The sequence below is a fragment of the Pollicipes pollicipes genome, unplaced genomic scaffold (genome assembly GCF_011947565.3).
Source record: "Pollicipes pollicipes isolate AB1234 unplaced genomic scaffold, Ppol_2.1 Scaffold_7231;HRSCAF=8579_pilon_pilon_pilon, whole genome shotgun sequence".
Classification (NCBI taxonomy): domain Eukaryota; kingdom Metazoa; phylum Arthropoda; class Thecostraca; order Pollicipedomorpha; family Pollicipedidae; genus Pollicipes; species Pollicipes pollicipes.
The window spans coordinates 8,838,873-8,861,648 of NW_023597034.1; the positions used below are offsets into that span (position 1 = coordinate 8,838,873).

Sequence of the window (22,776 nt, forward strand, 5' to 3'; positions counted from 1 at the left end):
GTGCAGGACACGGGCCAAGCCGGGTGCCAACGCTGTGGCCTATGACGGCTGCCCAGGTGCAGAGCACGGGCCGAGCCGCTGCCAACGCTGTGGGTCATGACGGCTACTCAGGTGCAGCGCACGGGCCGAGCCGCTGCCAACGCTGTGGGTCATGACGGCCGCTCAGGTGCAGGGCACGGGTCAAGCTTCTGCCAACGCTGTGGGTCATGACGGCTGCTCAGGTGCAGGGGCACGGCAACGACAGCTGGGACGAGACACGAACCAACGGTAAAGCTGCTATCAAATTGACGCGAACGTTTTACGATCTGTCTTCGCTGGTGTTCAAGTGCCTGGGTACGAACGAGCTCACAATCACGCCCATGATACGCGGCGATCAGACCTTCAAATTCGCGGTCAGAATCTAAATGGGTGTGGCGTTATATCTCCGGAGAGCCTTGACCCCCCCCCCCCCCCCTCCCCCTTCGCCGTGATTACCTTGGCCGTCTTCAGTTTGGAGCCCAAATCGTTGGAAACCTCAGTTATAGTGGCAGACAACTACAAAAATTCCGTCTTTAAAACAAGTTCGATCTTCCTGCTAGCTTATGAAACCCTTAGGACTCCTAAGGTGAAACCCTTAGGACTCCTAAGGACCTTGGACGCAGGCCTCAGGATCCGGCTCTCGGCATTCATTTCCGGTGTCCACGTACGTGGTCACTACAGTCACGTGACGTGGTCAAAGTAGGCTCCGAGCGCTGACAGGCTCTGTTGGTCCCTGGGGTATACTGCGACAAAAACACAGCGCAACCAAAATGTGTCGTTTCTCTTCGCATGCTTTATTTCGAGCAGTTTATCCGCGAGAGGCACTTCCATCGACTTTGTCGATCTTTGATGGATGAAAAGACGGTGGAAAATTTAGTCACAGGGTCTTGCCAAAACAGTGCCATAAATGGGAAACCAGTGGACTCCAATTCACCTAAATCTAAAAGTCATCTGCCGCCAGAGCCGGTAAGAAGCCTTCGTTAATGGTAGGTAATCTGCTTTGCGAGGAGCATATCAAGCGCAAAGCTGTGCAGCACACTTCGTTGCACCTTGGGGAAGACCGAAGCTTACATATTGATGAATGTAGGCTAAACATCACGCACAAGTGCTGAGCATACAACGAAAAGTTTCTGCCAGGGGCGCAACTTTGGTTTTGAAAGCAGGGGAAGTCGCCTGCTTCTCACGCTGGCAGGTAGGGCGGGCACCGCCTGACATTGCACCCCGTGCCTCTGGTTTCCCAGAGGTGCAGTGGTCAACGCAGACGCGTCAACTACTCCATTATCTGCACCTCCTAGTTGCAGTTATGTTTTGTCTGTGCTACCAGAGTATGGTAGCTTGCACATTACATCACACTTTCAAAATACAAAAAATCGTCATAAACGTTTCCCTCGTTTTTCGGAGCGATAGCGAAGGACTTTACATTGACCTTACGTAAATGTAGCCCGCAGGATAACAGGCGTAGGGCTTCTGCTGGGGCTTTCTGGAATGAGAACAAATCGCCTGTCTTCATTGCATTTCCTTGCTATGCTAGAGCCTTCTGTATACATACACGTGATCTATCATCGCGATTAGTGTCAAATCTGGTAATCTTATCGAATCCCACTTGCCAAGTAACCGAGCTCAATGGTGATCCGGAACGCCGCGTTGGTGAGACCCCGGCTTGGGTGCAAAATCCCAAAGTTGCCTTCATTTTAAGAACTCTTCGGGTTCCCCTACTGTCCACCTCGAGAGTGTTCTAAAACAAACTTGTAGCAGTGGAAGCTGCTTAGGTTTCATTTCCAGTCTAGAAATGTGCCGTTTTTGACCGAATTCGGTCATCTCGGGGGAATGGTCCGGTGCCCCCTCCACCCAAACTGGATCCCCTGTTGAACGAGCCACGACCCATTCGTCGACTCGTCTCCGCCCCTACTAGATCCTGGCGCGGGCCGGCGTTTGCCGCGCGTCTCGTCAGCAGGTGAGCTGGCGCGCGGACGTGTTTCTGCGGACTCTCGAGAGGCGGCGCCGGCTCTGCTCGCCGGGCGCCGCGCGCCGGCCGGTTTCAAACGGGCGGCAGTCGGGTGCGGCGGCCGGGTGGCGTTGGTGCGGCGGCGAACAGTGACCCGTGAGCCGTCGCCATGGCGCACCACGACGAGGCCGGTATCGGCGACTTTGTTCTACTAGACCAGATCAACATCGACAGCTTCATGGAGAACCTGCAAGTGCGGTGAGTGAGACGTGGCCACGCCCGGCTGGTGCTACTGGCCTGGAGGGCCGCTGGCGCTGCAGTCGCCCACGCAGCCGCGCTCCGAGGGCGGCGCCGACAACAAACGGCGGGCCGGCAGTCTTATGTCCGTGTCTGCGTCGCGGATACGGCATGGTCGGCCGTGATGTCTCGATGAAGGATGAAACTTTCGGGTGAAACGCTGGACTTCCAGTTGGCGATCATTGGCGGGGGCTGTCCACGTCTTCCCGATGGTCTTTACATTCCTTCCTGCTACTTCATTTTGTCTGGCCCTTCATTATGTTCTGGTTATTGGGTCTAACTTCATTTGTATTGGGCTACTCTCGCTTTCTCTCGCACGTTATCATTGGTCCTCTCTTCGCTCGATCCTTGACTCCTCTTCTCTGTCCATTGCTCCAACTCTGCTCATCCCTGAACCCCTTCCTCCGCGCCTCCGTGGTCCGTTGCGTGTCCCTGTCTTCCTCTCACACGCAGGGGTCCAGGATTTCGTCAAGGGAGGGGCCGTGCTTCATTGTGGTGCTCCCTGGAACTTGGTGCCCCGATCACAAAGGAGTCCCCGGATTGTAGCCTCTTTGTTTTCAGATTCTTATGTTTCAATTGGAAAAAACATCTTCCGCCGGATTTATTCCACTTTATTTCTGAAGGTAAACTTCCATTTATTCTGTGCTGAGCTCGAAGATTTGGGTCCGTTTGTGGTGCTCCTGAAGTTTGGTGCGACTTAAGGTAATATGGGCCCCAAATGAGGACTTTGTCTCTGCGGTTCAAAATGGGGCTGGCTCCATGCCCCCCCCCCCCCTGGATCTGCCATTGCGTACAGGCGGGGCGGCCAAAATCAGGCGGCACCTGGGGTGCGCTCGGTTTTTATCAGGCTCGGCGGCCGCTATCGCGGGTGGCAAGTCCCGCGATAGCGGCCTCCCTTCGGTGCGTGTACCGGCCCGGGCAAGCACTCGCCGTGTTGACATTGGAACACTCCCCGGTGCGGCTCGCGCCGTTTTTTCCCGCGCCGCTCGCCGCCCGGAGACGGCGAGCGGCCCTGACGCAACGGCGGCCCGGCGCATGTGATCTGCCGACCGTGGCGGCCGGGGCCAGCGACGGGCGAGCTACAGTCTGGGAGTCGGACCACCCGCCGGTCGTCCGTCGGAGCAGTGGTGAAGCGAACCTCGATCGAAGCTCCGCTGAACGGAGCTTGAACGGAGCCGGGAGTTGAACGGAGCTCACGGGAGTGCCTTGGCGCGTCCGGTTGGCATTTCAGCTGTGGTTACGAGCTGAGTGCGAACTGAGAGGCATGCAGAAGAGCCTTGTAATAACTGCGCTTAAAGAAATAGTCCTGGTGGGACAGAAAGTTTACTTGAACCTGGGCTATCCGAGATCCGTACAGCTTAGGGCAGCGTGCCATTTTCAGTTACTTTTTTCCATTCCACATCCATCAGACCAATCTTGACTGTCCGGAATATGGGAGGCTTAGCCCTCTTGCCTCTTGCCCCTCCCTTTTCCCGCCCGGTTCTCGCGTCCATAGCTTCAACCATGCGCAACGCCCACTGCACCATGGTCTCAAAACCAACCAACTGCATTGACGTTTGTGTGCTCCCCAACGGACCGTAGCAGGCCCTGTTGTTCGACCGCCACCGCGCCGCGTGCTCTCGAAGTCAGCGTATCGCTACACCGAAACGCGAATTGACACGGCGCGGCTGCAGGGGAACATGACGCTTGCGACACGGCGCCGGCGCGTCAGGCTCGCGCTGCCACGCGCTCCCCAGCGGCTGGCGCCACCGTATCGTGGCGAGACGGCGACATGACTGGCCCGGTGAGGGAGGGCGTGGCCCGGAGCGCTGGGCCGAGCAGTTGGCGCGCTCCCTCCAACAGATGAAAGCACCAAAGCTTAAATGCAGGCCATGTGCGTTTTCAAGGGAAAAATTTGAGGCTTGTTTAACTGGCGCTCTTCTGTTGTATTCAGCTCCTCGATGAGGATGAATTTCTCCATTGTGTAAATCCAATGTAAAGGCGAATCTGCGTGGAGACGCCCAAACAGCCTTGGTGGCCAGGACTTCCCTTGAGATCATGTGTTTCCGCCGATTGATCACGAGTTTCGTGACAGATTGGCCGTAAGGTATAGCGGCACTCCCGATCAGCTGCGCAACATACACCCGCTTTTGGGGCGAAATGTGTTTTGTTCTTTGAAATGCGTTTTGATCATTGCGTTTTGGTGAGTGCCGGGGTGCTCGGTAGCGTCGCGTTGTAAGGGTGGCTGTCTCGGCGCCATCGTGACCCTCACATCGCTACCGTGACACTCGCATTGCCACTGTGGCCTTCACATCGCCACCGTGACCCTCACATTGCCACCGTGACCTTCACATCGCCACTGTAACCCTCGCAACGCCACTGACATTCACAACGCCACCGTGCCCTTCACGTCGCCACCGTGACCCTCACATCGCCACTTGACCCTCACATCGCCACTGTAGCCCTTGCAATGCCACCGTGACCTTCACATCGCCACCGTGGCTCTCACATCGCCACTGTAACCCTTGCAACGCCACCGTGACCTTCACAACGCCACCGTGACCCTCACATCGCCACTTGACCCTCACATCGCCACTGCAGCCCTTGCAATGCCACCGTGATCTTCACATTGCCACCGTGACCCTCACTCCGCCACTGTAACCCTTGCAACGCCACCGTGACCTTCACAACGCCACCGTGACCTTCACATCGCCACCGTGACCCTCACATCGCCACTGTAACCCTTGCAACGCCACCGTGACCTTCACATCGCCACCGTGACCCTCACATCGCCACCGTGACCCTTACATCGCCGCGATCATCGCCTCGCTCTGCCGCGATCTCTGTGGGGCGCGACATGGATGTCTGTGTGGCTAGCAATGTATTCGTGCTCTGACTTATCCGTGTGAGCGGGAAATGCGGCCACGCATACCTCCTCCAATTCAGAGGTGCAGACGGCCACATGTCCACCATTAGGTCAGGCGTATGCAGTTTGAGTAACCGACCTTTCAGAAGTCACTGTTCCACCTCCAGGCTCATGGGGGGGGGGGGAAACATGCCCTCGTGCACAACTCTATTAACAATGTATTGATTATGAATTCGAAAAAGTCTACGTACTGGAAGCACGTCAGCTATATGCAGTTGTATTAACTTGACATTTAATGGCTGCTTTATGGCCTCAAGGCATTTAGAAATTAAAAACTCGGGCACGCATTACTCGGTCAATGATGAATTGGCACTAAGATCTCAACACGACTTCGTGGTAACCATTCTGACAGAACAATGCAATTTTTGCAACCTGACCTACTTTGTCACTGTACAGGCTCCAGTCAGTTAGGCTGGAGCCATTGTTGCGTCATTCAGCCACCATCACGATTTGGTGACATGCATCAGACAGTGGGGTAATACGAGCGTATGATTGCTCGAAAATTGGAATCACCTAGCTCGTGCTCTGACGTATTACAATGACATATTTCAACGGTCTTGTGGTATTGAGATATTCAGATCAGTGTAAGAACTGTAACATGATGCATAAATGTGATAAAATATGTGGAGGTCATTGGGGTTAAATACGCCATCAGACATATCTTTTTTTACCACCGCACCAATGCATAAGATATCATCAGCATACTTATTGTCACACAGCCTAAACTACGTACTTTTTATCTTTTGATCTCAAGATTATGTTGTATATAAATCGCTTTCACCTTTGGCATTGGCACCGTCTTGGCGAAGTAGTCTGTGGCCGCATCTTTCTTGACTTATGTTCCCGTATGGCTGCAGGCTATACGATGACCTTTGCAAGTCAGGTTATGATGGATGTGTACAGGTGACTTCACGTTGAGTACGTGTCCGTTCTCAGTCTTGCATCCGATGTCGAGAGAGCTACGCGTGACCGCATATGTTACCTCTAATGGCTTGAAGGCTCTGTAGTGACCTTTATAGGTCAGGTCGCCGAAGATGCATGTACCTAACATCATGCTGAACAGGTGGTCATTTTTAAAGATTTGGAGACGATGCATTAATAATGTGATGCTGACCGCGTTTAGGACCCATACGGACATGAATCTAAACGTGGGTACGTTGCTGAGCTATGTGGACGTACGTCACGGGGAATGCAAGACGGCGGCGCGCGCGGCCTTCATGACACGGCGGTCGTGACGCGTGATCCGGTGACCCCGTCACGGTGGGGCGACCCTTCGCCGTCAGCAGCCTTGTGTCGCGGCCGATCTGCCGGGCCTGTCAGGTCAAATGACGGGCAAACAAACGCACCGCGACAGCCCACGTCCGGCTGCGTCCGTGTCGTCCCAGACGGAGGCCACCCACAATGCACCGCCGGCATCACCCCCCTCCCCCCGACGACGCCCCTAGTCAAGGCGGTGGGTGCGAAACACTGCAATAGCGACTGCAGCTATGCAGGAGTATGCTAGGTGAGGACTGCGCTTTCACAGGGTATTTTTGCGCGCACTGTCCGTGCAAACCAATGGTAAATTTGATAACATGTAACGGTATTTTAACAACTTCAAGATAAATGGTGCGCATGTTCAGCTCTCATCTTTCCCATGCTGGCCCTTGCATGCATGACCGGTCGCTGTCCACAACGCCGTGTATGCCGGCCACCAATGAAGGCCGCTGGTCAGTCTGCACCCCATACCGGTCGTCCGTGGTGATGCTGCCGTCCCGGCGCCTGGCTCGGCCGGCCGCAGTTCCGCACTCTCCCAGGCTGACTGCGCATCCCCGCGCCGCACCGGAATGCCGTCCGGGATGACCTTGAACTGCCGGGTCATGCCACGGCCGGGCGCGCCAGTCGGCAGCAGCGGCAGGACGCAGCGCGGAGTTGTGTCCGCTGTCGGTACTCGGCACCTGTGCGGGTCGCGTGAGCCCCGGTCGCGGCGCCCGCCTGAGTCCGAAGCTCGGCTCCGGGTGCTGCGCGACCTTGAGCTGGGCGGCCCGCGGCCCGGAGCCGGCTCTGTCGGCGACCGCACCGGCCCGCGCCGCCCTCCTGATGGATCGCCCCGCTGACAGACGCATCGCAGCGCGTCCGGCAGCTGCCCGGCGCTGCCGGCACACGAGTGCCGTCGGCCGGCCCTGTGCGCCGTCGGTCGCGGCTGCAGGCGGGGCGCCGCTGCACGCCGCGCCGGCGACGCTGACGGTGGCGGCGACGACGTGCAGGCGGCGCCTTAGTGACGCCGGCGGCGGCTTCAGTGGCTGGCCGCTCTCGAGGCCGTGAACTTGTCGGCGCGCCGGCGACATTGGATCTGCCGGCTCGGCTCTGCCTGGTTCAGGCTGGCGGACGGGTTTTCCGGGTTGCCGAGTGAGGCGAGCCCGCTCGCTAGCATTCTTCAACTCGATTGACAAGCTGAGATTTTACGGAGCCGTGCGCACCGCCGCCTGCGCGCGCCACTCATGAGGAACGGCCGCGGCAAACTGACACGCTTCCGGCGTGTTGTGCGGAAGCAGGGCCTACCTTTGTTTATAGCTGGCTGATGCGGTGATTGCGTGTGTGACGTTGCGTGCACTTGCCTGGCGTCCTGTGCGGAACCCTTCGGCGCGCTCGTTTGCTGCTGACGGGTCGACAGGTCGGTGGACAGTCCCACGGCCCAGAGCATTGTTCCGCACGGCCCAGCGACCCGCCTGACCCCTCGTCTGACCTTGGCAGTCGCCAGCGGTCTTCAGACGGGTCGGCAGTGGTCGTCCACCGTCCGGCTGAAATTCGGCCCGTATAGCGTCACCTGCCTGGGCCTTCGCGTGGACTTTGGCTTCACCAGAAGCCCAATGGTCACATCGGCACTGCTGATCGCGCTGGGCGCGTGCGCTTACCAGAGAGTGAGCAAGTCAATATCCTCGCTGTCATCTTGTTTTTTTGCTGTTTTTTTATAAGTTTTTGAGGGCACTGCATTGACAAGCTGACATTTTTGTGTTATGACGAGCTGACTCGAAGCTGAAAAAAAAATGTGGGCCCTGGTGCACCGTTGCCCAGCAATGAGTTGCGCCCCCTGCCTCATCACTGTCCCACATGAAACTCTGATATGCTGCTATCATCGGACACCCACTCATCACAGTCCAATCACGCACTGCACGCGAAGGAATTACACTACGCCACAGAGCGCCAGCAGCCTGGTCGGGCGGTGACAGGGTGACCCCGGCCGCGGTGGCGGGTCGGGAGCGCCGATTGCCCGCGGCGTCTCACAGACGTAGCGCCGCCGGCTGCGGCGCCCCGAGGCGTCGCGTGGGTCCGAGGCCAGCCGGTGGAGGGGATGGGGAGGGGGGGGGGTTAGGTGGTGCCGTGCGCCAGCACTGGGAGTCGGGTGGGAGGTCCCCGCGGATCATTTTTGACAGGCGCGGTGAGACTGCTGCAGCCAGATGTGTATTGTTGACTCCTGGGGCATCAGCAGAAAAACTGCGTCTTATATTGAGCTAACGTCGCAAAGGCTCCATCGAGCGCAGCCCTTTTTCCTCACTGAGCCAGCAAACACATGCAAACATTGATGTTTTCCCCTCATTGTGTTTTCCTGACGCCCAGCGGTACGGGCTTCCAACGCGCTGAGATGCTGCCCCGCCCTGCTAGGTCTATGTTTCGATAGTACGGAGCTGAACTTGTGCCGTGCTTGCACCTACCTATCTGTCGTCCTTGTCGCTTTCTCAAATCAAGAGGTAAAGGAACGGAAACCATGCGTGGCTGGCCGCACCGGAGCGCCCACTGGCCGGCGCTGACATCTCTCCTCAGCGCGGCGGAGGTGGGGGGGGGGGGGGGGTTCATTCTATTGTGATCCCCCAGCAGAGCACACTCCCAGCTGCAACTGCACGGGCCACATCCCCTGACTGGGGCGGTCGACAATGGCTGGACGAGAGCATTCCAGGATCATTACCGCGATGACGGTTATGTTAATAGTCCAGGGTACGACGGAGAAAGTGGGCCCATTGTCTTGACCTCCACGGCAGAAGCAGCTTCATCTCGCGATGGGAGTGCCTGTGACCCAACCTCTTGGGGGCAGCTCGCTGGTAACATGCTTCTTGACACTTCCTGGAACGGGGCGAGCTGAGAGAAGGTTCGAAAGCCACTGAGGAAACGGTGACACGATGGCTGCCGATAGAACACAGTGTCTTTCCGCTTCACTCCCTGGACATAGTGTCTTTCCGCTTCACTCCCTGCACATGGCGTCTTTCCGCTTGACTCCCTGCACATAGCGTCCTTCCGCTTCACTCCCTGCACATAGCGTCTTTCCGCTTCACTCCCTGCGCATAACGTCTTTCCGCTTCACCCCCTGCACATGGCGTCTTTCCGCTTCACTCTCTGCACATAGCGTCTTTCCGCTTCACTCCCTGGACATAGCGTCCTTCCGCTTCACTCCCTGGACATAGTGTCTTTCCGCTTCACTCCCTGCACATGGTGTCTTTCCGCTTGACTCCCTGCACATAGCGTCCTTCCGCTTCACTCCCTGCACATAGCGTCCTTCCGCTTCACTCCCTGCACATAGCGTCCTTCAGCTTCACCTCCTGCACATAGCGTCCTTCCGCTTCACCTCCTGCACATGGTGTCCTTCCGCTTCACTCCCTGCACATATCGTCCTTCCGCTTCACTCCCTGCACATATCGTCCTTCCGCTTCACTCCCTGCACATAGCGTCCTTCCGCTTCACTCCCTGGACATAGCGTCTTTCCGCTTCACTCCCTGCACTTGGCGTCTTTCCGCTTCACTCCCTGCACATAGCGTCTTTCCGCCTCACTCCCTGGACATAGCGTATTTCCGCTTCACCCCCTGCACATAGCGTCTTTCCGCTTCACTCCCTGCATATAGCGTCTTTCCGCTTCACTCCCTGCCAGAGCCAGAGCATAACGTAGTCATGCCATTGCATTCGTGGATCTTGTCCTATCAGTGAATCTTGTGTTGATTGTGTTGCGATCTTACTGAATTCCATGTTTCGCATAACATGCGTTCTGACTGGACTGTGCATTTGGAGAGTCACGCGCCTGGATAAATACTGTAGCTGGGCAAATTCTGAGCTCCCATTTATCCAATATGCATTGGATAACTTTATAGCGAGAAGCATTGAACTGCCGCTAGCAACTCAAGATCCCGTCCGACTCTGGACTGTGGAGAGCCTGGGGTCAGAAATGCGATTTGCTGCCTCAGCTGCACACATGCAGAACGGCCGTGCCATTTTCGCTGATTGTACAGCCTGAGGGAGAACTTTCCTGCCGACGTCGAGCTAAGCACACCTAAGCTGACGCTGATAACCAGGCCCAATAAGCACGGGCAGCGCCGACCATGGGCGAGGCGGCGTGCTCACCGTCAACCGGGCGTCCCAGCTACAGCGCTGCAGCCGACGGCGCCGGCCGGGAGGCGCCAGTGGCCGGCATGGCCAGGGGCGCGTCGAGGGCCTCGTTGACGTCGCCGGCGGCCGGTATGCCGGCCGGGAATGCAGCGCTGCATAATAAACGGCCTGCGGGCGAGCGGCCGAACGCCACCGACCACCAGTCGTCCGGTCCGGACGTGGGGCCGTTCATCTCCCGACTCTCTGTCTCTCTCGACTCATCCTGTATCGTCCCGCCCCGTCCCGTCTCGTCTCGTCCCACCTCATCTCGTCTCGTCCCACCCCATCTCGCCTCGCCCCGTCTCATTCGGCCTCGTCCCGCCTCGTCCCGTCTCCTCCGCCTCGTCCCACCTCGTCCGCCTGGTCCCGCCTCGTCCCGCCTCGTCCCGTCTCATTCCGCCTCGTCCCGTCTCGACCCGTCTCCTCCGCCTGGTCCCGCCTCGTCCGCCTGGTCTCGCCTCGTCCGCCTGGTCCCGCCTCGTCCGTCTGGTCCCGTCGCATCTGTCGGTCCGACGTGGCGTCCTCCCGCCGCGGATCACGTGACTAGTGAAAATGACGTCGGCCGCGGCCACCGCCGACCACGTGTTTTTGCGGACGGCGGCTCAGCGGGCTGGTCGGCTGGCGCGGAGCGGCCGGGGTGCGCGACGCGGCTGTCCGCTGGTGGGGTCGGCAGACTGAGGGGCGCTGGCAGGCCTCAGCTCTGACACCGGCAGGGCTGACTACGGCTCCACGAACAGCGCTGAGTTTGGCGATTTTCAGTGGCGTGTCTCACTCGTTGTTATTATTAGGATCGCCCCCTGTGACTCACGGCATTATGAAAGCTATAACCGTGGCATAATGCATGAGATGGCGTTGCATTGCAGTGGTACAATGATAGGTATGATTACGGTGTGTTGGAGTGTGGATGATTGCAGGCGAAGGAAGCTCGCGTGCAAGCTTGGGAGGGTCTGAGAATAAAACTGAGCGTGACTGTCGGGCCGGACCGAGGCGTCTTGCCTGTGCCTGCAGCCAATCGGCTCCAAAATGCCGAGAACACACCGACATGTAAGCACCAGCGCCACAAAGCTGGTTTTCCACAACCTCTGGCGCCCCATGCCGGCCGGCGTCGCCGCAGCGGCTGCAGCGCTCTCCGCCGCAGCGCTGTACAGCGACGAGGCCGTCCAACTGCGCTGGACTGCGCCCCTTCCGGTCCGCTCCGTCCGGCCGGCCCGATCGGTGACGTCACCGCCCGGCCGGCCGGCGCCTGACGTCACTGCCCCTGCGTGCAATGTTGCAGGGTTGAGAGCGCCGCGCGCTGCGTAGAGGTGGGCGCGCCAGCCGGGGCAAGGCCTGAGTCATCGCTGTGACCCTGGTGGGCCGGCGTTGGCCGCGGCTGACGTCGTACTTGGCCGTCACCCAGTCAGAGTCCGAGGCGCCCGCGCGGCGTTCGTGACGCACCGGTGGCCTCTCCGGAGGAGGCGAGGCTGCCGCCACCCAGTCAGAGTCCGAGGCGCCCCAAACGGCGTGCGTGACGCACTGGTGGCCCCTCCGGAGGAGGCGAGGCTGCCGCCACCCATTCAGAGTCCGAGGCGCCCGCGCGGCGTTCGTGACGCACTGGTGGCCTCTCCGGAGGAGGCGAGGCTGCCGCCATCCGGCCAGAGTCCGAGGCGCCCGGGCGGCGTTCGTGACGCACTGGCGGCCTCTCCGGAGGAGGCGAGGACGTCGCCCCTGACGACGACAGATTGTGTGGCGACGGAAGCTGCGGCTCTGGCTCGGCCGTTTGTCTGCTGGGGGAGGCTGCAGAGGAGACACGGCCGGGTGGAAGCAGCTTTTCAACGGCGGGGAATGCAGGCCTGCCACGATAGTCTATTTGGCGGACGTGTCTGCGGCCCCTGACCAGCGGATGTCTTCTCGGTTGTCCGGGACGCCCTGGTATCTCGTGCCCTGATAATTGGTGGTCGTTCTTCATCCCTTTTCGGTTGGAATTATGTTTGAAGCATAACTCGCGTGCATCGCTGAACAGACAGCCTCGCTCCCGACGATGTTCCGTGTTTCAGCGCGGACTATATTTCCTCAACCTTGCGGAGGCAACTTCAGCCTGGTCCGGAGTGTGAGAACGTTATCGGTGGCGACATCCTGCCCCCCCCCCTCCCCCTCCCCCCGGCCGGTCGAACTAGGGCGCAAATCCCAGTGAGTCGAATATCGCGAGGGCTGGGGTGGCCGCATGACCGGAGAAAAGCCTATCGCCGCGCTCCTGGCGGCTTGTGTGTGTTCACGAGCACCTCTGGTTCGGTCTGGATCGTGTGACGTCATCGCTGATCTTGCGTCCTGCGGTTCCTGAGGCGAGTAAGCACCTGTAGCAAAACAACGAGTGCCCGTTTAGTACTATGCGGTATCGAAATGCACCGTGCAGAGCCTTGCAGTTGGGCATCGTTGAAAATGTTGTGACAACCCCTAGTGAAACTGTTTTTGTCCGCGAGTTTTCTGCACCATCTCGTTTGAAAGGAACTAGCCAAGCTTGGTTTTAACGTTTTTAAGTCCGTATCAACTTTCATATGATTGTGCATACCTTACCACGTCTTGCAAAGATGCTCTGTACGGCCATCCACCAGGAGTGTAGTGGCGCAAATTGAGTTGGTGAGGGGGCGGGTTTAACTGTAAAAATATGAAACCTACCCCATAATTCATTATGAAATAGGCTGCTCCCCGGATTTGGTCCAATTTTCTCTTTAAGTTTCGGGGCTGGGTGGGCTGAAGCCCCTAACTGAATAGAATGCGTCTCTCCTGTCACTTACTTTGACACTCTCTGAGCGAATCAACACCGCCAGCTCTATCAGCTCGTTTGTGGTTTCCAGACCGACTCTGGACTGCCGACCGCTTCCGCCCCCTCCCCCCCCCCCCCCCCCCTCCTCGCCATCATCCAGCACGTTGACCGCCTGGCGGGCGCCGCTTCCCCAAACTGTCAGCTGACGTCAGCCACTGTCGTCGGGGGGGGGGGGGGGGTGTTAGTCACCAATTGCCTCGTGAGTCTGGAGTACGCCGGCGTTGTGTGGTACGTGGCGCCCTCTCCGGTCAGGCGTCAGCCGCGTGCCCTGCCGCGTTCGTCTCCTCACCTGCTCAACTGGCTCTTTCAGCCGCTTCTGTCGGCGTCGGTGCCTTTCACCAGCGCCCTCGTGCGAGTCGGGCGCGGCTGGAGGAATGTGAGGAGCCTCGTTTTTGCCTACGAAGCGCGCCGATTGGGGCCATAAAGTGCAGGGCAGGGCTGCTTGCCCGCACGTGCTGGTCGTGTCTGGTATGCGCCCTCCGTTGGCTGCAAGAGACGCCCGGTGTGGGTGAAGGCTCCACCCCGGCTTTAAATCGCCTCGCTGCGTCGGGCTGTTAAGCCAGCGCTAATTCTCAGTCCGAACTGACGGCCGTTAAATAGATACCAGCCAGCCGTCCATGCAGCGTTATGATTAGTGTCAAAGGTGTGATTCACATGGGTGCATTTTCCCACAATATCCCTGGAACGGTTAGATGCAGGTGCAATGGGCAGCTTTGTCGCCGCGTCAGACCGGCGCTCGTTGCTGACCCCAGCTCAGACGGACAGCTGGCTGTGGCCAGACGTGGTGCCTTCAATCGGCTGAATGGTGGCAGATGGCTCTGAGGGTGCTCCAGCGCCGGCGAATAGCCGCCGGTGCCCGCGTGACTCATCGACTCCAAGTATGTCCGGGGCACAGGCCACTGGTTTCCTTTTACGGAGCCTCGAGCTATGCGCTGCCCGGGCTTTGACGTATAACTCTGTTTTGTGCAGTCCGTTCGCCAAATCGCCTGTGTGCATGAAGCAATTTTGCCGAAACCCTCATCGAGTAAGTCAAAGAAATAAAAACGTTTTTCTCGACACTGCTTCTGGCTGTCGCGAGGAATCTTCCTTGCAGGCCGGTCACAGGTAGTCCCTGAAGGAAGCTTTAGGGCGGTAACCCGCGCTGTGTAAATCTGCGCCGCCGGAGGGTTTCATCTGTGTCTGGCCGGCCGTCGGCGCGCCTCCTCTACCTCGGTCCGGCCAGCCGGCCGCCGGTGCGCGACGCACCGCGCCGCCAGCTCGGTCTTGCGTCAGGAGGCGGCCCGCCGTCCGCACGTGCGCCGGTGGGGCGCACCGCACGTACCTCACGTGGCGGCGGCGCTCGGCGGCGCGCCTTTCACTGGGCTCTCGGCGGTGCGGTGCCATCGCGCCGCAGGCGCCGCTGGCTGATGCGTGAGGCTACGCCGCTGCTGCGGCCGGGGACTGCGGCCAGCGGTCGGCGCCCGCACCCACGCACGGCTCGGGACGGAGCTGTCACCGCGCTGCGGCCGGCGGTCGGTCTGACGTCAGGACCGGCCTGCGCCAGCTGCCAGTCTGACGTCATGGCCGGCCTGCGCCAGCTGCCAGTCTGACGTCAGGACCGGCCTGCGCCAGCTGCCAGTCTGACGTCATGGCCGGCGCGCGGACGTGGTCGCGCAGTGACGTCATCGCTGGGACAGCCGCAGCGGCGGGCGTGATTGGTCCGGCTGTCCTCATCTCTTGCCGCGACTCTGCTGAATACACCTTGGGACGCTTTCCACAACACATCTCACCTCCTAGCCGGATGCCCGTGCAAAGTAATCGCCGGCCGAGCGCTGCTGTCATGACCACTGCTGGCGTGCTGCCGCACGCGACAGGCCTGGCGTGCATCAGAGCATCCGACGGCGCCGTTTTGCCGGCGTGGCCTTCGGTGCCCCGCGTTTCTAACAGGCAGTTTGTCTCGGCTGACCCTTGACCGGCGCCGGCCTGGTGGCGATGCTGGGCCACCGCGTTCGCTTGCTCGTCGCGCCTGCCCTGTTTGCGCGGGCGGGCGCGGTGGCGCCGTGCTGCGGGGTACAGCGGGGCCAGGTCGACCCAACCTCACCATGCGGAGTAGGCAGCGCGCGATCAGGTGTCATGGAGCCCGGACAGCGGGTGTAGCCCGCAGGCGGCGGGCGACGGCACCGCCGCCCACCACCCGCCGCCAACCGCCACCGCCACTCCCGCCAAAAGTGAAGGTGAACGCGCGCAGCCGTAGCGCCGCTCGCCCGCCATCCGCGCATACGAAAGTAGGCGGTGTCGCCGTGGCGACGTTGTCTGGGGAACGATACCAGCAGCTGTCCGGTCGCGACGGTCGACACACGAGGGCGCGGCGGTCGCATGCGGGTGCGTGTCGGGGAGCTGGGCTGAGCCCTTGGAGCGCGGTACAGGCCGGTGGAAACTCTCGCCGTTCGCAGCTCCGTTCTGCTGCTGCGGGAGGACGGCCGGCTCTCGGCCTGCGGCTCAGACGCCGCTGCTCATCAGGCATGACCTAGAGGTCGGCGCCAGTCGGCGCTCCGTCGTGCTGACGGCTGCAGCGGCGTCACCCAGCCGGCGCCTGTCAGCCCTCCCTCGTGCTGACGGCTGCAGCGGCGTCAGTCGGCGGGCGCCTGTCAGCCCTCCCTCGTGCTGACGGCTGCAGCGGCGTCACCCGGCCGGCGCCTGTCAGCCCTCCCTCGTGCTGACGGCTGCAGCGGCGCCACCCAGCCGGCGCCTGTCAGCCCTCCCTCGTGCTGACGGCTGCAGCGGCGCCACCCAGCCGGCGCCTGTCAGCCCTCCCTCGTGCTGACGGCTGCAGCGGCGCCACCCAGCCGGCGCCTGTCAGCCCTCCCTCGTGCTGACGGCTGCAGCGGCGCCACCCAGCCGGCGCCTGTCAGCCCTCCCTCGTGCTGACGGCTGTTGCAGCGGCGCCACCAGCCGGCGCCTGTCAGCCCTCCCTCGTGCTGACGGCTGCTGCAGCGGCGCCACCAGCCGGCGCCTGTCAGCCCTCCCTCGTGCTGACGGCTGCAGCGGCGCCACCCAGCCGGCGCCTGTCAGCCCCCCTCGTGCTGACGGCTGCAGCGGCGCCACCCAGCCGGCGCCTGTCAGCCCTCCCTCGTGCTGACGGCTGCAGCGGCGTCAGTCGGCGGGCGCCTGTCAGCCCTCCGTCGTGCTGACGGCTGCAGCGGCGTCAGTCGGCCGGCCCGGAGCGGCTCTCCGGTACGTGACAGTCGCTCCCCTCCCCGCTCCCTGCCCTAGGCCGCGCCGTATACGGACTGGTCGGCGGCGAGGCGAAGATGCACGGGCTTCTTTGTTTCCTTGTGGTCCGCGCGGTTCGGCTGCCGCGGCACCGGTGCTGCACCCGCTAGGGCGCCCTTCCGCGTGAGCCACGAGAGGGCTATTGGGGTCAAGGGATGAACCAATTACATTCTTTTGGTGAGGTTGTTTTTTTCTGTGTGGATGTGCAGAGATGAGTGGTATGTTGTCCTGCTGGCCCGCTCCTGTTTGTGCTCAGTTAGGGCACAATGTGCTGGGTCAGCTACGGCAACGCGACCACTTGCAGAGTGGACTGTTACTGGTCGCCCTCAAGTATCTATCACGTGACTGCTTAATTCTAGAAAAAGTGCTTGGGTAGAACAGATGCTTGTTTGAACTCCAGCTGATGTAGGACCTTGTGTTTTGAACTCCAGCTGATGTAGGACCTTGTGTTTTGAACTCCAGCTGATGTAGGACCTTGTGTTTGGGAACGCCACGACCTTGAGGACCTGATAAACTACCAAGCACATTGCACAACAAACTGCAGAGGTTGTATTAACTCATAGACAACCGTAACTTTGTCTGGTCTTTGTTTCATGCTTATAAGCATTTCAGATTTGGCTTTTGTTTGTTGTTTTAAAAGTTTTAGAATGTCTGCGTCACAGACCCTGTTATAAAAGATGGGGTATTGTACCTCCGTGTTGTTTTACGGCGATATTTCAGAAAATCGCACAAGTCTGTGAGTCTGTGCGTTAGGGTGTCCCAGAGTAACATTTCCGAAAATCATGGCTGCTCGGAGCTAGGCTGGTTTCATGCTCAAGATGAGCTGAGAAGTACTGTTCTTGTCCAAATTCACGTATGTTTAGGAATGCGCGAAGAGCTAAAAGTTTGGTACTTTTAAGCCGTTTTCGCTTGTAGGAGGCCAGCAAATGGACAGTAAATCAGCCTGGGCGCCTGAAACGAAGTTCTATGTGCTCTCTTACCGTGCTGATTATATAAGTTGTTCGGTGCATCAGCGATGAACATTATTCACGTAGATAAGACAGTAGTATTAGTCTCATTCCTCGGAGAAGAACCAGCAGATATACCTCCATTCTCCTGGGTTTTCTCTGAGGAATAAGGCTAATAGTACCGTTTAATCTACGTACTTTTTTATAACATCGAGCAGATGTGTTACTTAACCAAAGAGGAATTTTTCGGAGAGGCAGCAGTGCTTAGAAAATAGCAATATCATAAAAACTGAGACGATATGGCTGTCAAACAACGCGTCGCAATGGAAGTGACTTAATGGCGCACATATAAATGAGATGTGAACAATTCAACCACTCTAACTCATTCTGACGTCATTTCGACTTTTCTATCCTCTAACTACGACCAAGAGGCAAGAAAATATCGGGCTAATGAATTAAGACTATATGTGCCGAACAAACATTCACGTAGCTCGATCCAAGAATTGTTATGAACACAGATTGTACGTCGTTACGCGTCGGTGTGCTTCTGATGCACGCATATAAAAGGCGCCGACCTTCTACCGGTGGGCTTCCGCCTCCTGCAGCAGCCACTGCAACTGATCCTTGTCGCCGTCTGCGAGGCACGCGGAGAGCTCAATTATTGACGCACCTCTCTCTGCGACAGCATTTGAAGATTTTGTACCCCGCTCAAAAGGAATATCAAACTGACTGTCGTTAGCTTGCCATTGATTGACTGGATTACATAGCCGCCGGTTGGCATCGATCTGGAGAGGCTGGAATACCAGTCTACAGGAGTAGTCTGTCGTATCTGACATTTTTGTGTCCTAGTGGACAAACAGCGCAGCATTTTCAAGATTATTCGCCACTGACGTAGACAACAGTGTCGAAGCCATGACTGGCTTCTCACTATCGGTGACGCCACCCGATACCGGACGGAACATGACCGTCTCAGGCCTCAAACAGGCCACGTGCCGACACACGGCTGCCAGCGCTGCTCCGACTCCAGGCGTGTTAGCCGTCTGGTGGTGCACAGGTTCTCGTGCAGCCTCGGGCCAGCGGGGCGTCAGCGGGGGTGGGGCCGCGGGGCCGTCTGCACCCGTGGCCGCCGATGACCCCATGAGTGACCTGAAGCTGTACCAGGATCTGCTACACCACCGCACGGTACCAGGACCTGCTACACCACCGCACGGTACCAGGGCCTGCTACACTACCGCACGGTACCAGGGCCTGCTACACTACCGCACGGTACCAGGACATGTTACACTACCGCACGGTACCAGGACCTGCTACACTACCGCACGGTACCAGGACCTGCTACACTACCGCACGGTACCAGGACCTGCTACACTACCGCACGGTACCAGGACCTGCTACACTACCGCACGTTACCAGGGCCTGCTACACTACCGTATGGTTGACAAGCCCGCGGGCAGAGCAGTGTTAGCTACGGCGCATCAACATATGGGGCCCGAGGCGGTCGGATTCCGCCTGGTTCTTGATGACGTCAGCGACAGTGATAAGAGTAGCAATGGCTTGGACGCTGTCGTCTATGCCCATGGCGAATGATTATGAAGATGCCACACCATTTGTCAAACGCAGCGAGAATTGTTGTATCTGGCCGATGAATTCTCTTGGCTGGTATTTCAACTTATTCAGATCGATACTGGCCGTGTGGCTAAACCAACAGCGGCTATCCGTTGTATCATGCACATTTGAGCGGTGTGCAAACGTTACAGAAGAGAGAGAGAGAGAGAGGAGTGAGAGGAGAGAGGAGAGAGAGCGCATAGAGACGAGGAGAGATGCAGAGGATGAGAGGAGAGCGAGAGAGAGAGAGAGAGAGCGAAGAGAGAGCGAGAAGAGTGAGAGAATAGAGAGAGATGAGAGAGAGGAGAGAGAGAGAGAGAGAGAGAGAGAGAGAGAGAGGCGTCAATAATTAAGATCTTCGCGGGCATTGTAGCCGGTGACAGGGAACACTTACAATGACTTTTGTTAGGGGTGGAAGCCAACCGGTAGTAAGAAGGGTGCACCGAACACAACTCGATGCGTAACGACATACCATGTGTGTTGATAGCAATTTGGGAGGGGGACAAGGATGTAAGATGAAGGCCTGTTTGGCGCTCATAATTTCATTTCATATGGTTTGACGGCTTCTGTTCTCGTGGTCAAGATCGAACAACGGATAGAAAGGTCGAAAGGACAGAAAGAAGGAAGCAAAGTAGGAGCAGATGGTGTTCGCGATCGAATCAGCTCACATCGCAGTAACATGTACCACAGAGGCAGACGACCACCGACCACCAGAGGCAGACGACCATCGGGCCAATGCCGTCGCGAGCATTCGTGTGATGCCCATGTCGGCATAGTTTAAAGTTTGTCGTTTCTAAGCATTGCTGGACCCCTCCCCTTACTCTTGTTTCCCTTTGCTGAAGTGATTGCTCAAGTAACCCACCAGCTGGTTGTGATGGTCAATAAAAATGTGGAAGCAGCATGGTAAGAGAGTGCTAAGGGCTTTGCTCCTAGTATGGTAGTCAATATTTGTCTTTTTATGACGTCGTGCCGGCCCACTCACAGCCAAAATAGCTTAAAAGTGCCGAAGTTTAAGCCCCCCTAAACATATATGAACCTGGCCAAACTGACACCACTGAACTCGCCTTGAACCAGAGAACCGGACTAGCCCTTAGTGCCCACATTTTAACAAAGAGTGTTATTCTTGAACACGGTACGCTGCGGGAGCGCTCGGGGGCGGTGGGTGTCGCGACTGAACTTTGCTGGATATGTTTCATTCCATCTTATGTGCTGTATATCACCCGATGTTTGTTAGTTCCAGACACCGGTAGTGGCAGAGATGTCTGCAATGTGCAGACAGCATCTGACCAGTTGGCCCCGCACAGCATCCGCTTGGATACATTGACAAGCCAGCTTCGCTCTGCCACTGTAGTGCGTTATCAGACAGCGGAGGTGGGCCTGGCATCCAGTCGTGCTCCTTTGTCGGCCTCGGCCCGGCCCGGTGGCACCGATGGCACGTCCGTGGGTGTGACCTCGCACCCCTCGGCCCAGATCATGACTCAGATGTCGGCCCGCCGCTCGGCCGACTGCTGCGGTGCCCGCGGGCGCCCGACAAAGGTCAGCCAGAGGCTCACATGTGGCGTGGCGAGTACTGTCAATGACGTCCCAGCCACGACCCGCGTCAGCACTTCCTCTGGCGAGTTCGTGCTGTTTCTGAAGGGGTTGTCTACCAGATGTCATTTCCGATTTCGGAAATATTCGTACCGCCTCAGACTTCGTCTACAGAAAGTAATTTGATATCGTGCGTTAAGTGCATTCATGTTTTCCGTTGGATGACGCTCGTGTTTTCCATCGGATGACGCTCGTGTTTTCCATCCGGCTACATTCGTGTGCATACGTTCATGTGATGTGCTTAACATTTGCACAAAACGGCAGCGATACAAGGGCACTATCGTTGGGTTCCTGCCGCCATAGGCTGCAGCTACAGACACTGAAAACTCGCTCACCGGGCGACGTGCCGGGCAACGCTAGCCAGTAATAGTAGCCAGGCGAGTCCGGGTCCATTTCGAGAACACAACCCAGCCGTCAGCGGCCGTGACTCACGAGCCCGTGACCCCGTCACCCACAGCGCCGTCACGCGTCACGTGAAATCGTTGCCGGTTTTCCGCCTGTCTCGCGCCTTGCCGACCGACGGTCCGCCCTTCCGTCCAGGCGCCGGCCACGCCCTGGGGCTTCAGATCAGCCTCCAGGCTTGCGGGCGTCTAGGTGACCCGGTGCCGGCTTCGGAGTCTGTCTGTGGCCAGGCCTGCCGGTGGTCGGCCAGCGCTGCTCCTGTCACAGACCTGACGGACTGGCGTGTGACGCGGCCGACGGGCAAATCAATACTCTGTCAGCCGAACGAGGCCGGCCGGCGGTAACGAGGCGATTTTACACGGCGATTGGGGCCGCGGGACTGCTGGAGCAGTTCCGGCCCGCGCCTGGCGACACTGGGCCAACTAGTCGCGGTCCGGCGCGACACTGGCACGCTGCAGACACTCCTCTTGTGCGGCGACACTGTGCCAACTAGCCGCGGTCCGGCGTGACACTGGCACGCTGCAGACACTCCTCTGGCGTGGCGACACTGTGGTAACTAGCCGCAGTCCGGCGTGACACTGGCACAAGGCAGACACTCCCATCGTCTTGCGCTGAGGCGGAATCTTTTTAGGATGCTGAGGCGGAGCATTGCGTGTTAACCGGGTGCTAATTGTTGGCGCCAGATTGATCTGCGACGGTCGGTGGCGCCCAAGCTTTCTCGAGCGCCTGTCCGTTTCATGTTGGCATGGTTGAGAGCAGTTACTGAAGCGCGGCCTTCCAGCTCAGTGTCCATTCTATTCAGCTCCCGTCACGACATTCCGAAGTCTGTTCGATTCCGGGATTATGGCCCGTGCAGCTAGGTGTGTAGGTGCAGCCGCACCCCAAAAGCCGAGAATGCTGTTTGTGTTGCGCTGGTGCAGCTGCATCCTGAGAGCCGGCGTGTGTCTGCGGCGTGACTGAGCCAGCGCCAGGACCAGTGCCGGAGCCAGCGCGGCTCACTTGCGGTGGGATGCGGGTGTGATGAACATCTGAAGGCGGTCACCTGTCGTTGACTTCGGCGCCCTGAGAGGGTCAGGGTGGCTGCAGCTGAAATGGCAGAAGGCCTGCTTTACGAGTTTACTTGAAAGCCACACAGGTTCGTGTCCGGCTTCCCGCAGCATTTCTCCTGCATTTGGCGGCAACGCCTCCTTCCGCTGCCCCGCCTATTACAGTAGCGGGCCCAGGCGCGTCCGCAGCGTCCCAGCCAGCAGCGTGCCCCCGATCAGTGATCCAACGGAAGCGCGTCCGCGGCGTCCCACCAGCAGCGTGCCCCCGATCAGTGATCCAGCGGAAGCGCGTCCGCGGCGTCCCACCAGCAACGTGCCCCCGATCAGTGATCCAACGGAAGCGCGTGCGCGGCGCCCGACCAGCAGTGTGCCCCCGATCAGTGATCCAGCGGCGTCGTACCAGCAGCCTGCCCGCGATCAGTGATCCAGCGGCGTCGTACCAGCAGCCTGCCCCCGATCAGTGATCCAGCGGCGACCGCCAGCTGCGCTCTGTCGCGCCCGGCTGGAGGCGGCTGGTAGGCTTTCGCCGCGTGCCGTGCATGTTATAATCGGCCATATGCTTTACCGAATCCCACCCG

At 58.8% G+C, this 22,776-nt stretch overlaps 1 protein-coding gene across 1 annotated transcript in view; it reads left to right on the plus strand.

The window, feature by feature from the left end:
• The first annotated feature begins 2,081 nt into the window (after positions 1-2,081).
• The window catches only part of Myo31DF (Unconventional myosin ID), a 41,859-nt gene continuing 21,164 nt past the window's right edge, over positions 2,082-22,776 (plus strand). Inside the window, exon 1 of the mRNA XM_037234598.1 lies at positions 2,082-2,221. Coding sequence (XP_037090493.1) covers positions 2,133-2,221 — 89 coding nt within the window. The 5' untranslated portion in view covers positions 2,082-2,132. The remainder of the gene's footprint in view (positions 2,222-22,776) is intronic.